Here is a 14,724-nt window from a genome sequence, read left to right as displayed (position 1 = left end):
TTAAGTGGTGTTGACATCCAAAGCAGAACAGTGGAGGGAGTATGTGCTCAAGTAAAATGTCTTGTAGAAGTAGGTCTTATGCACAAAGGGTATTTCCCTAGACTGCATCTCCAGAATGGTAAAAATCCCCATCATGTGTCTTCTTCATGTCACTGTGGCACCAGATGGTTCTCCCCAGAGCATGGAGCCTAATTTCCCATCACCACCTGGGAACAGCTAGAAACTGATCCCTCGCTCACCCTGCATTCATTTAATGTTGTAATGACATGAGGAAGTAGCTGCCTGTCCATGTCGGGTTTCACACAACTCTCAGACCCTGAGGTTCTGTTTAATCGTTGTCAACTTTACTGACCAGTGCAGCATTTTGTCCCTGTACTCGCTCTCGGTACGGCTACACTGCTCAATTCTATGTTAGAGAATGAAAACATTTGAAAAACGTATTGCATTAGGGATGCACCAGATGTTTATTTCATTACCAATTAAATTATTCATTTTAACTATTCAATTTGAGCTGAGAGATCTGTATGAATTTAATATCACAAAGGTAATAATTGCTTCCATATCAAATAATCAAATTGAACAGTGTTGTTATGCATTACATTTTTAAAACAAAACCGAAAAAACTAATTCTTACTTTAGCATTAAAATTGTTTTGGAGTTTTTTAATTTAAACAACAAAATTGGACAGAATGGTAAATCACTATAATCATGTTGTCTAAATTCAATCACAAAGAAAGTGGAAATATTTGGCTCAGGTCTATAAAAATGTAAAAGAATAATGGAAATGGAATGGAAATTGTTCGCACACATAAAACAATAGGTATATAGTAAGGTAACAAAAGCTCAAAGCTTTGCTTTATAACACATTAAAATTGCATCTCACGGTCAATCTCCCCCCACCTAGTATCAACACTGCTTTCCAGGGAGTTTGGTGTATATATATTCATAAGAAACACCAACAAATTAAAACATATCAAACAGTCACACAGTCTGTTAAACAAGTGTACTGGTGTCGACATTTCCTGGTTGTGTACTACTGATTTCAGATCGGCCCCATTATAATACTGCAGGGTGATCTTGAACGCATCATTTCAGTTTGCATGGATGTTTGCATTGATCAGATATCAAAATTGTCATTTAAATTGCTTATGTAAACCTAATCAAATATCTGCTTCTTCCAAGACTTACTGCTTACAAATAGATTTCAGACAGTTCAAAAGGTACTTAATTTAAAGTTAAACATTTCATTACAACTTCTCATCTCTTCAAACAGCTAGAATCATTGCTTACAGTCTGTAAGCTTGAAGAGAAGACTTGCTGTCCTTAGAAGTTCATCTTACAAGTTTTACACAAGATTGACACAATTGTATTCTAGCTAAGATCACTAAATGATGTGTTCTTATAAACCGTTGTAAGGGGATTCACCACCACTCGAGCCCAGCTGAAGGCCTTCATATGTGAGGCTTTTTATTATTTTATGAAATCACCCAAAATGTAAAAATGCTAATATTCATCTCTTAATCTCTTTTGATCCTTTAAATCCAATGTATTCCAGCTCCACCACACTTTAAATTAGGCTGAATTGAAGTAAACAAAAATAGGTTATTGCCGATTGGTCGGATTGATTTTATGTCAGAAGTCAATTGGAAGTCTAAATACCGAAATGCATTAAATGTGAAAAAACATTTTTGTTGAATCTAGCAAAGCCTTTAATCACTGCTGCTAGAACACAAGGAACAGACTAGAGGAAGCCAAGTAATCGTGTTATAGTTTGTAGTAATCTGTGCTTATCGAAGCTGCTCTGAGACAAAAATGATAACCCGCAGAGAAGCATCCATACAAGGCGTCAACACAAGCTACGAACAAGCCGAGATCAACTGAAGACGCTCTGAGCCACCTTAAACACAAACATAAAATACTTTCAAGGGTGGTTGAAGGAGAGAGACACAAAATACTTCCTGTTTCGGTAGGACTTAACAGGAAACAAGAGAAGAAGAAATGCCAGCTTGAGGAATTAAAGGCCAAAGATTGGGGGGAGAAAACTAGAAGAGATGGAGGGTAAGGAGTAGGGCTGTGCGATTATGGCAAAAATCATAATCACGATTATTTGGGTCAATAATTGATATTACGATTATTAAATACGATTATTCATTGACTTTGAAAAAATCTATTTATTGAACTTTAAAACAAATACAAATAATAATTTGAACAGTATCTTTTTAACTGTTGATTACCCTGAACGTATAATTCAACTGAAAAACCAATACAAAAATAAATAAAATAAATGATACATTTATATTTACATTTAAATAAATAATATCAAAATAATAAATACCAATAAACAAGATCAACAAATATTTTGGAGCGCACTTCCACAAGCTACTAAACATATATAAATAATACAAATAAATTAGACCAAAATGAATTAGATCAAATATGTTGCAGTGCACTGTCACAACCTAGCAAAGCAAAATAATTGTTTTTTCCGATTATGTTGTTTTCGTAATTGTGGCAGGCCAAAATCGTAATTGCGATTAAAATACGATTAATTGCACAGCCCTAGTAAGGAGATATGTTTTCTCTTACCCTATATATTTAGAAGAACATTTGCTGAAATATCTGGATAGTTAACAGAAAAAGGGACCCAATAAACAGTGAATTGTTGCAAAAACTAAAATGTTGGGTACACCATACATTACTTAGTCAATGGGCTTTTCACAGTTTGCTGCTTTGTCATCATAAGCATTATGTCGGCCTTCCTTCTGGGTATAATACTAGAAAAGCAGGAAACTGACGGGTGAATTCCATCCTTTACAACTGCTATGTGCAAAGGTCCGACTAACAGAGGATATTGTGATAATGATATTGCAGCAAAAACACATCAATAGAGTTTTGCAGATAAGTGAAAATTGCCTTTTTTACATCTGATTGCAATTATCAAGTAATTGGTAAGTATATAATGTATGTCACTAAGCTGGCAGAACACAAAAGAGATGCAGGAATGAGTTTTAAAACCGGGAAATTAGTCAACGTTTTTTAAGTGTGTTTTTGGTAAGATGCCAGAAAAATCGTCTATGATTAACAAAAGATGAAATTATTTTAACGTTTTGTTCTACAAGATCAGTGTCAGTTAATACCCAACTGGTGAATGTCTGAAGCTTCTATGTTTCTTAAAAAGGGCGGTTCTTAACAAATGTCAAAATGAAACTCATAAAACGTAATTATGACGTTCATTAGCCTCCTTAAGTTTAGTGGTAGTGACATGAAGTCATGTGACCGTTATGGAGTCTGTTTAAAGCCTAACGTGAGCTTTTTACTTATTGGGATTGCATTTATGCTCCAAGTAGCCACATTTCCAACCTAGATTTCATTTCCTCACAAGAGAAATGTAGACACAGGAACTGTCAAATTTCCGTTCACCTTCAAGGGAAATGTGAGAAGGAAGGGATAAGTAGGAGAAAAACAGTCGGAGGAAAGAAGTCAGTGGAGAGATAAGCATCTGTCCCTTTCACTCATTTTGAGTTTCAGTCAGCAAAGACTATCAACAACGCATAGTGACAGCAGAGAACTCAGTTAACGCATGGGAATAAAGGGAAGAGTAAGAAACATATAGATTATTTGAGATTTTAATGTATTTTTCCACACAAACCTTTTAAACTCCAGGTATTTTTGATAATAAGTGTGTTGATAATAAGCACTAGGGAGTTCAGATTGATGCCTGCTGACTTTAAAAACAACTCACATGATCTGGAACAATGTAAGTCATCTGCCCCACTGCATAATTCAAAATCACAAGGGCTGAATGTTCATGAGTTACAAAAACGAACATGAATGTATTGTTGAATTGATCTGAAAGCCGCTTAAATTGCATTAGTTGTTCTCTAACAATTGATTTAATGAACCATTACACTCAAGTGGGCAATCAGTCAGAAGTCAGATTAGATTTTTCTTCTAACCAAATCTTTTGATTAATGCCCACTTTAAGCTTTTGTTCGGCTGATTTATTCTTGACCCACAATAGAAATTCCCTCTTGGACAGCATGACAACAAAGTAACCACATGAGCAGCACAAAGAGTTAGAAGTGCCACCGCCTGACTGAACACTTCAGAAAGCAATCTAGAAAAGTCCCACAAAGCCAAAAAACAATCACTTACACAATAAATGAGTGTCACAGGATGTGATATTTTTTTAGACCAACATCCACATTCCCTGTCCAAGAATGACATCCCTAAATAAAAACATTTCACAACCGTTCAATAGCTTGACTCGTATAATAACGTCTGAGTTTCAAAACCGGTCAATAGATTTCGTCACAGTTGTGTTTCTAATATATTAGTTGCTGATTGTAAAGGATTCCAGTGAATGCTCAAGTCCAGCAGTTATGTATTTGTACAAGAAATATCATAACCAGGATTGTTTTCAAAAGAGTCATGAAAGCCTAAACATTGTTTGTGCTAAAGGTGTGATCAGAATGCAGCGTGATAGGTTTCAGAGAACAACCACAGGCCTGAGTGTACGGTGTGATAACGGAAATCTGAGACACCTAGCAAGGAGGGAAACAACAGTAAAGCTGACAGTAACAGTACTGTGCTTTTCATTGCAAATGCAAACTGCCTGATGTAAACCTCACAGGTCTGCAAACTGCGTGAGACAGCAGCTATATAAAGTCTCACTTTTGATTTTGAATCACATCACTAGTGCAGTATGGTGTTAAGCCTTTGCGGTAAATGCATTTGGCATAACTCAAGTAGGTGCAAAATTGTTCAATATGCATGTAGTCTCGACTGCAATAAATATGATTATTTCTTGAAATGACATCCATTTATACGAGTCCTGATTCCAAGCAGATAGTATGCATTTGTCATTTGTTTAACTGAACCATTAAAGAAAAATAAAGAAAAATCTTTCTAAAGTTTGTTATTACTTCAATTCATTTAGTTGTAAATCACTTGCAAAAATAAAAGGCCTCTGTGATCTGAAATCAAAACTGAAACCTAACTTTCTGCATGGACAAAAAATATACTGTTTTTGTAGGTGAACTTAACCTTTGAGGCCTCTTGTAAGTCTCTCAACATCCTGCAACACTAACCTGCAAAAGTCCTTTCTTAGAAGAAGTAGCATCACAACTGATGTTGCTTCATGAAAGAATAAAAGTTGAATTACATTTGTGTGCTGCAGACAGATAACATAAAATACCACAGTATGTTCTGACAGCCGCTGTCACAAGTTTTGTCGACATCAAAGAAGCCAAGCGATCCTCCAGACTTTCAGGATGTGTTATCTAATCTCACCGTGGCATCACTTGGATGTATGTGTTAACTTGGGACTGTACAATTAGTTCATCTTGACATTGCAGACTTGTTTCCATTGATTTTCTCCATCCAACACAGCCAATTCCAATACCGATCTGCCACCTGTTGTAGCAACATCACACCCAAACCACAGGATCAAAGGTCAACAGATGGAGCTGATTGCACGCATCAGTGCCAGCATGCCTCTCAACATGGACAAAATGTATTGTCTTTCATTGTGATTGTAGTAATGTGTTTTTATTACATGTACAGCACTTTGGCTCGACCAAAAATCGCTTTTAAATGTGCTTTATAAATAAAACTTGATTTGATTTGATTTGATTTGATGACCATGATTAGGGAGTTGAATAATAAAAAGAGAGAAAAGGATGAAAGAAAACAGACACTGACTGCACAGCAGAGGACACAAACACTCAGACAAAACAGCAGCATGTGTGCACCTAATGCACTGCTGTCTCTTCCCCCATTAAATGAGTTCATACCACTGCGGTCAGTTAATAGGAGGACTATGACCAACAGAGGGTGGGATACAAAATGATGGGATACAACACAGTCTTGCAGCCTTATTTATTAGAGCAAAAACCATTTAGCTCAGTAACAAGTTATTTGGTAGAACAGCAGCTTTATGGACTTTATATTCGAGATGAAAACATGGCTAAATTCTACCCAATCCCGTACCCAGCACGCATAAACACAAACATTTAATGACAGACGTCTTAATGTTGTCACATCTTGTGGTTGTTAATGTTTTTGTTTTGTCTTTTTTACTACTGTCTTAATTTTCTTTGCAGGGATGTTGCTATTTGAAATGACATCCTTCAAAAATGTCCTTGTGTAGTAGAATATTACAGCTAGCAATATGTTTCAATCATTTTATAGTCTCAGTGGAGCAAATACAACATGAAGTCAGTTTGAGGGAATTACCTAGCTCTGTCGACTCTTTTGTGATGTTAAACCAACACATGAGAAGCAAAAAACGGTACCTAATGTATGCAAATTAATAAGCACATTGCAGCAAAACCGACACACAATGCCAGCAGTTAGGAAAAGCTTTTTTTTGTTGCTGTTTACTCACCATTAACTGCCAGCTGAAGGCAGCAGGTGTCCTTGATGAACCGTGGATGCTAACGTTAGCCGCTAATGTGTTAGCTCGCCAGGTACAGACGGTTGTCTCTGAACTACAGTACGCTGGTTTTCCTCATTTGTTTCACTTTTTCGGCGCTACATATTAATTTAGTTGCCTCAACACCTTGTCTTCGAACTGACTCTGCGTTTCTTCACATAACAACTGTTTCCTTATGTCCATTTTCATGCTAGCGTGCAAGCCAGTTGACTGAATTTAGGTAAGTAACATCATTGTATTTACTTTCTCCAACTTTATTAATAATGACTCGTGGACAAACGAACTATTTTTAGATAGTTGAAAATACTTTTTTGTGTTTTTGTTAATAACATCTGTGCATGTTTATAATAGTCTAAAATGTCCATTAGTATTTCACGAATAATTTGAATGAATTATACTTTTTTCATGAATTCATTTGCACATGTTTATGAGGTTTATTTGTCACATTTCCCTTCTAATATGTTCATAATTTCACAGACAGTAATTGATAACAATTGGAATTTCAGTCACATAGTTTGTCAAAGGCAGATGAACAGCACATTTAAATTAGTTTGAATAAAATAATGTGGAGCCACTAGACTCGAGCCCCTTCAATAAATTAACAGGCTGAAAGATCTGATGATAGCAGTTTATCATGGATATACCAGCTTCACACTATTTTGTGTCTTAATATTATATGCTTTGTGGTTTTAAATAGTGTAATGTTCTTGTTATTGTTTCATTTCAATGGGTTTTAAGTTGTCACATTTGTTTAAAAAAATGACATGTTCTTGTGCTGCTTGTATTTATTTGGAAGACAGTTTAAGGCTTTAGACATTTGTATGTGTAAAATGCTCTAGTTGTACAAATTTAGTTTAAGTGATACTAAAACTCCTGTAGGCTATAGGTCGTGATATAATTCATAATGACACTTGACCTTTTTGGATTAGATACACAGCCAGATGTGCTGTATCAGCCAACATTGCAAAAGCTGACTTGCATTCACAAGCATGCTGTCTTGTGTTGCATGCTGTTTTTCTGATTAAAGGTGGGGTAGGTAATTTTGGAGAAACCAGCTCGAGTGCGCTAGAATTTGAAAATACACAGCTGGAAAAAATCTGCCACTTCCTTACAGAGCCCCTCCTCCAACACACACGAACGTGCACATGACCAATGAGGGCACGAGATAAGTTTGTGCACAGATGGAAGGCTGACAGGCAGGTAGGCCATCCAGTTATTTTAGCCGGGCCGGCTAAAATGATTGGTCGTGCTTTTTACAGTACTAGGGCTTCCACAGATGAAGATTTGTATGGATTTTTTGTCAAAGCACACCACAGATATTCATTGCTATCGGGATGTTAAGAGCATTCCATGGAATATAACAAAAAGTGTATCTCGAGCCGGTTTCTCAAACTTACCTACCCCACCTTTAACCATGCAGGCATCTATTGTTGAGGGTGTCAAAATGAGTGACGTATCAAGATTCTTTGTGGCACTATTCAATGATGATATTCACGGTCTGTTTTCCTGAAAGACATTTCATCTGGACCTCACATCTGATCAAACATACGAACGTGGACCTGCACAAGAAGGGGTATTAAAAATGACTGAAAGGAATTACCATCTTTGTTCTCTGCAGCTCCCTGGTGTTTCCCGCTGCTAATTCCTAATCTTAATGACTAGCAGATAAGCACAGGCGTTGATTAAAGAGAGCTGGATAATTATATCTCTGAGGGACCTGCGCCAACCACCTCCACCAGCTGACACTCCAGCCTGGTTTCTCCTCACGCTCTCTACTCCCTCACAACATTGAGCGTTCACTGCTCTCACACTATTCTCATTATCTCATCCTGACCCAGTGCTTTCACCTACTTTCTGAAAATGGAAGTGGATCCACGCTCCAATGACATGGAAGTAATAAAACCACAACATCCCAGCCCCACTGGCCCGGAGCAGAGTTATAGGTGTTGGTGGAGTCCCGACCAGTGGAATCACAGCGAAGCATATCAAATGGAACTCAATATTTTCAAGCAAATGTAGTATTGGTGGCAGCCCATGAAATAAATCTAAGCCCCGAAAACAACCTCGCATAACTTCGTAAACACTGATCATGGCTGGAAGTGCAGCGGGGTGGGTGCTGCAGTCTTTGGTCTTATGAAATTACCATGACATAACAATCCATCACAACTAGCTCGCCTGCCCGGGCACTCGCATCTCCAACAGAATGACGGCAATCTGTCAGCTCATCTGCCAGTCCACCCCAAAGGAGGGGAAGGACAGGAGGAAAATAATAACAGAATGGACAACAAATGGCTTTGCCAGGATCGTGCGGATATGAGTTGAGCTTATTAAAAACCACAGTGGAAAATAAATATGCAAACATGCAGGCCGCCCTCTAGCAGGCCACACAATAAAAGATGGTGTGAAAGACTGTGGGTGTTTCTCAATCGCGAGTACGCTTGCTTGGTAGCACATGTCTGCCGAGCATCTTGCTTCAGAAGCGAGTCAAGAATACTTCCTGGCATTCGGAAAACGAAGTGTGGAACACGCTAGCAAGTGTGCAGGTGTGCGTCATATGAGAGGCCCCCGCCTTACATCTTCCGCCACAGATTTGGGGAAATTGGTCCGTGCGCAAAGCATTGTGGGGATTTTAAGACCGCGGAGTCTACTCATGTGCAGCCTCGATATTTCTCCAAACGGAGTACGCCGGGCTCGGTAGATTTCAAAGTATGCTGGACATTGGAACAGTACTTCGGCGGCACTCGATGACGTAGTATGCTTAAAATAGTGGCTCTGAAGCAGCTTTACTCGCGATTGAGCAGTGGCGAGCCGTGAGCTTTATACCTAGGCCCTCTGACCCCCACCCCTTCCCTCGAAAAAAAGAAAAAAAAATAGTTATTACGTCACAGCGTATACTTCAGCGGAATATCAAAACAACGGCCCAGGGTGCAAAACGCATCAATGACAGCGACCCTCTACCACACAAAACAACACCTGTGAACCCAATTTGTGTTCTTTGACATTGAAAATGATATTGCATTGTGTTTCTTACTTTCGTTGCAGTTGTATGTCTTAAGTGTAATTTGGCATGCTTTTATTTTGAAGGCGAGTTCACGCTGTTGACAGGAAGTTGTTGTTGCTATGGAAACAAGAACAGTTTCACAGCGGGCGGAACTCGTCATAAAGTCCGCGATAATAAAACCCACCCATTTAGAGGGAAGATATGATTGGTCAATTGTACTGTCATTTGACATTACTCTCTCGTTCAGTTACTATAGCGGGCCTCTCTGCGATTCACAGAGGGCCCGCATTCAAACAGAGACTGAACAGGCAGATTCGAAGGATTTTTTTCTTTGGAAATGTTATTTTATTAAATCAAGTTTTTTTTTCGGTAAAACTAATGAAAAATATAACAAAATAATATTAAAAAATATATATTTTAAAAAAATATTTTTATTTTTAATGTTTTTAAATATTATTTTTTGGAATATCTTAGGCCCTCACAGAGGGCCTAGAGGGCCCTGACGGCTCGCCACTGCGATTGAGAAACACCCAGAGAGTGGAGGGAGAGCAGAAACCCCACTGCTAATTTAATAGACTGACTAGCAGGCTACGCAATTCCATTATGTTGTGTCATCTGTCCTGCGGAGCTTGGGTAAGCTCTATGGGGAAGGTCACAGCAAATGATAATCAGAAACAATCAAGTCATTCGGGATCCCAAATGTAAACGCTGCCCCCGTAGGTTTGGAAGATGATGACCAGGCTGTTGTCTCTGACGTCACTTATCATCGGTGGGTTAACATGACTGGGAAGAAAGAGTCAGAATCCCTGCAGAGAAATATAAGTCAGGAGGCAACAATTTGACACAAAATATTTTGACCGATATCTCACAACTAGACAAACTGCTTTGTACCATGCATGCGTATTGTTGCTTTTGTCAGTGTAGCATTACATCATATCAGCTTTTAAATACAGAATGAAGTCAGGATGTGGCAGTCCAGTAAACAAACATTATCAAACTGCTGCTTTTCTTGAGAGTTGACCTACGTCATTGCTAGGAAATAGGACAGTGGCATGTCCAGAGGAGTTAATTTGTGATGAATCGAGATGTCACTAGTTTGCGGTTAAACACAAACTAGTTGCAACACTGGCATTTTGTGCCTTAAATCTCAAAAGCATTTGGATACATAAATCAGACCAAAAGATATGTTATATATAAATATAGTATGAGGGCGCTGATCTTGTGTATACAATATATAAATTCTTGCGAGAACAAGATAGCGCCGTAGACGTAAACAACAACGTGACGTCGGAGCTCAGTAAAAACAAAGCCGTCTCTGCGGTCTGACGGTCTTTTTGACTCGATTTTCATAGTTTTTGAGTAATTATACACTTTTTGACAGACAGAAATATTGTTTTCTGGTGTCACTTTAAGATTTTACAGGGAAAATCGGCATTTTGGTATGAGGGCGCACGCTGAAATTAAGAGGGCACAGCGCCCCTGTTACCCGGTTTAGACAAAAAAAAAGATTTGTATTAACTCATCAAAGACTCGGCCATCACACAAATCAAAGCACAACTTGAATCTGCACACAAATGTTATAAAAGTAACAGAATGCGGTTAAGACAGCAGCAGCAAAGGAAACGAAGGAAGTGAAGAAAATCCTACATAGCTCTTCTAATCAGTCAGCAAAGAGGCTGTAACGAACCTACGGTATGTGGGAGAGCAGAGAGACGTGTGGAAGTTCATTATGTGCTGCACTGCTATTGTTAACCAAGGGAAATTAAGGCAAGTAGTGTGACTATGCTCTATGTTACTAAACATACAGTAATCTCATGGTCTCAGTCAGCTTTGTTTGAAAAGGCTGGAAACAGAGAATATCAGAACCAACAGACATTTGAGTGAATACTTGGACCCAATTTTTCATTTTCAAAGGTGACATTTCAATTAGTTATTCTTCTCTAAGTTTGGTCATGAACCCAATAGTGACAAATCCAGCTTATTAAAATGTTGGATATAAAATGGAAAGTCACCATAAAAAAACAGTGCTTTCCCTTCCTAGCTGTCACAGAATGACATCATGCAGTTTTGTTTGAGTGCAAATTGTAGCCTCCTCTGCACCATCACACCGGGTGGGAGTGGGGGGGGGGTGCACGCTGGGCTCTGCATCCTGTCTGCAGAGGAGTCCCCATTTCTCTGCTGCAATTTCAAGACAAAGCAACAGTCGTGAGCAGCATCTGCACCGAGGCCAAATATCAGAGTCACAGGATTTCTTAAAGAGGATGGATGAGGGGATTTTGAGAAGAAATGTCTGACATCCAATTTAGAAGTAAAACTGTGATCAGCATTCTGTCTATCACCAAGATTCATTTTTTGAGATCAATGGATTTATTAAGAAAATAACTAGCAGGTTAATTGATAATGAAAGGTATATTTATTTAGTGCTGAAACTAATGATTTCATTATTGATTAATCTAGGGCTGTGCAAAAATTCAATATTATAATCTATCCTTTTTCCATGGAATTGTAGCATGATGAAATCAAACATTGAGGTATCCTAATGCATAAAAATGTTTTTAAAAAATGAAAATAAAAGACGTAGTAGCTCAGAAAATCTGATCAAACTCAAGTGTAATCTACAAATTCACAAGAAACCTTGCTTTACATGTGGCTTTATTACGTTGACTTCATTAGTTTGACCTTTTTTTTGTAACAGACACAATATCAAAGGTTTTCAGTTGGTTAAGATGTCATACAGCAAATATTAAAATAAGAGAAGCTTGAACCGTCCTAATTTTTGCCATTTCTGCTTGAGGCATCGACTCACTGCTTAAGCTCTGATCCTATTGACATGTTGGTGCATTAGGCTGGGGATTATTGGTCTATGAGTTCTGCATGACAGAAATGGAAGACTCTGGATTATATAAAATAACTTGTTGTGTGAGCAAAAGCTGCATCCATTGACATTGAATCTCAAATCACGTCATATCCCTGGGGAACCTAGTGCTGTTTCAGATACATTTTTCTTCTTTGTTTACCACCTCTATTAAGTTGCTGAAATTTAAAAAAATGGTGCTTCAACAATTAGCAAAAGAGCTGCAATATGATTCTTTGGTCAATATTGCTCTCACTGGAAGAATACAATTTCAAGTCCCTTCTGCTTTATAGTTCCAGCCAACACGTTGAGGGCTTTGGATAAGAGGGCCAGCCCACACTGACAGCTTACACCTTCTGGAGTGAGACAGTAATAGCATAACCAACGAGGCCAGCAAACAATATAAACACAAAGCCTGTTTCTGCTAAATCACGACGCACATATCAGCTATTACACACGCAAAGCAAAACAATCATTAACATTGCCGTCTTAAATGAAAGTCTGAGAGCACAACAGCTTCAAAGTAAATAGAAGTTTGAGCCTGTTTGATCTTTTTTAACCATAAATACCTATTCTTGCCCCAGGGCTTTGATAACCAAGATAGGCAGCTCCTGTTTCAGAGGTGGGCCTTGAGGTCTAAGCTGGTGGTAATAAATATTCAAGAGACTGTCAAGTTCTTTTGTTTGGATGCGAATTACACGTGCTAAGCAGTAGTTATTCCCTAGCATAATTACACTTTGCAGTCATATTTACTTTCCAACTGAGCAGATTATCATGTTCATGCACTGTGAAGAATATTCTCACAATCACATACTCTTAGAAATCAATCAAAAATGCTATTTGAAACCATACTCTCCTCAAAAGATATGAATACCACTTAGCATAGAGGTTTATGAGTGTGTTGTTGTGATAGAAAATGCAGTTTTCTCCTGTCAAGACTCATCACTTCCAGCTGAGTCACCATTTGTTGGTTTAAAGATGCAGCAACTTGTTTCTAGATGTTTCTTGTCAACACACATAGACATTCATCAGAATAAAGTGGAACTGGGAAAAGTGAATAAGGTTTGGCTTACATGATGGACAAGTGTAGTGATAGGCTTGGAGCACAAAAGTGACAAAAGATTGTCCAATCACATTCCAGCAGATCATCACTCAATTATTTGTCACCATTTGAGCAGTCACTTTTTTAGATATTTCTAGTAGTAATGGAATTCCCTCTGAATAAGGTGTGAGTTGTTTCAGGGGTAAAGTTAAGTTAATTTAGATTATGGTGGATATTGCCAAATTGGCTGGTACTGGGCAGAGGTGACAAAAGAGGACCAAATCACATTCAATCACATGTTTAAACAAATAACCCCTGGTTGGCACTGAGCTTACCACTTGAGTTCTTCCCACAGATGAGGTGCTGATATGGCTGCAGCAGCCCCCAGATCTCAGAGTCGTTGTTGATGGCTTGCTCCAGAGACTCCAGCGTAAACTTGGGCACGCCGTTGTCCCTCTCCACGAGCGCGCTGCGCAGGACGCGGCTGAACACCTCTCTGAACAGACTCTCCATGCAGGCGGTGAGGTATATGGCAGCGTGTTCGTGGATTCTGAGCGCCACCCGGCTATCCACCATCCACCTGAAGAACTTGCCCACCGAGAACACCATCCCGCAGCGCGCCGACTTCCCGCGGCTGAACTTGTCCCCGGTGCTCATGTTGTAGAGGGACAGGGCGCTGAGGGCCGCCGTGATGCAGTTCACTGAGATGGTCCATGAGAGCACCACCTTGATGGCGCTCTGGATCTCGTGCTTGGTGCACTTGGCGTAGCGCAGGCTGAGCCGCTGCGCCTCCCGGGCCACCCTCACCAGAGCGCTGCTGATGAGAGCGGAGAGCCGCGCCAGCACCTCGGGTGGAGGGTCGCCCACCATCAGCTCCTCGTCTTTCCTCAGTGCGCCCTCCACCTCGCCAAGGCTCCATGGCACGTCCTCCAGCTCGGGCAGCTTGGCGCACTGACCCGAGCACTCCAGTATGTCCGTGTCCTCCGCCAGGACGGTGTTGACTGTCTCCAAACTGTTCTGTCTGCTGTGCATGGACTCTGTCAGATGCCAGCCGTTACCCCCATGCACGATGGACTGATGCGTGTCGGAGCAGCACAGCGACACGCTGGACGACCTGACGGAGTCCGCGGCTCCACCATAACCAGAATCAAGCGTTAAATCCTCCAGCGTCCTCACGACTGTCTTACCATTGCCTGCCATAACTGCACCGCATACTGTTGGGTATGCTTGGTCTCCCAGTTAAATGCCACAAAGTCGTTTTCTTGCTGTTTCCCAGCCGCTGCGTGGTTGTATTCCCCAGATTTAAAGAGTGAAACGTTAGAATAGAGCCTCTACTTTCCTCCTACTCTAAGTGGCTGCGTGTCTTCGAAATCCTCCAGTCCACAACTTCA

At 39.7% G+C, this 14,724-nt stretch overlaps 1 protein-coding gene across 2 annotated transcripts in view; it reads right to left on the bottom strand.

Moving 5' to 3' along the window:
* The window catches only part of LOC117484910 (ankyrin repeat and BTB/POZ domain-containing protein BTBD11-A), a 143,252-nt gene extending 128,528 nt beyond the window's left edge, over positions 1-14,724 (bottom strand). For both annotated transcript variants that reach the window (XM_034133385.1, XM_034133386.1), the window contains exon 1: positions 13,669-14,724. In XM_034133385.1, the coding sequence (XP_033989276.1) occupies positions 13,669-14,533 (865 nt within the window). In that variant the 5' untranslated portion in view covers positions 14,534-14,724. The remainder of the gene's footprint in view (positions 1-13,668) is intronic.

The sequence above is a fragment of the Trematomus bernacchii genome, unplaced genomic scaffold, assembly GCF_902827165.1.
Source record: "Trematomus bernacchii unplaced genomic scaffold, fTreBer1.1, whole genome shotgun sequence".
In the NCBI taxonomy this organism is placed as follows: domain Eukaryota; kingdom Metazoa; phylum Chordata; class Actinopteri; order Perciformes; family Nototheniidae; genus Trematomus; species Trematomus bernacchii.
This window is presented reverse-complemented; position numbering and strand designations above follow the sequence as displayed.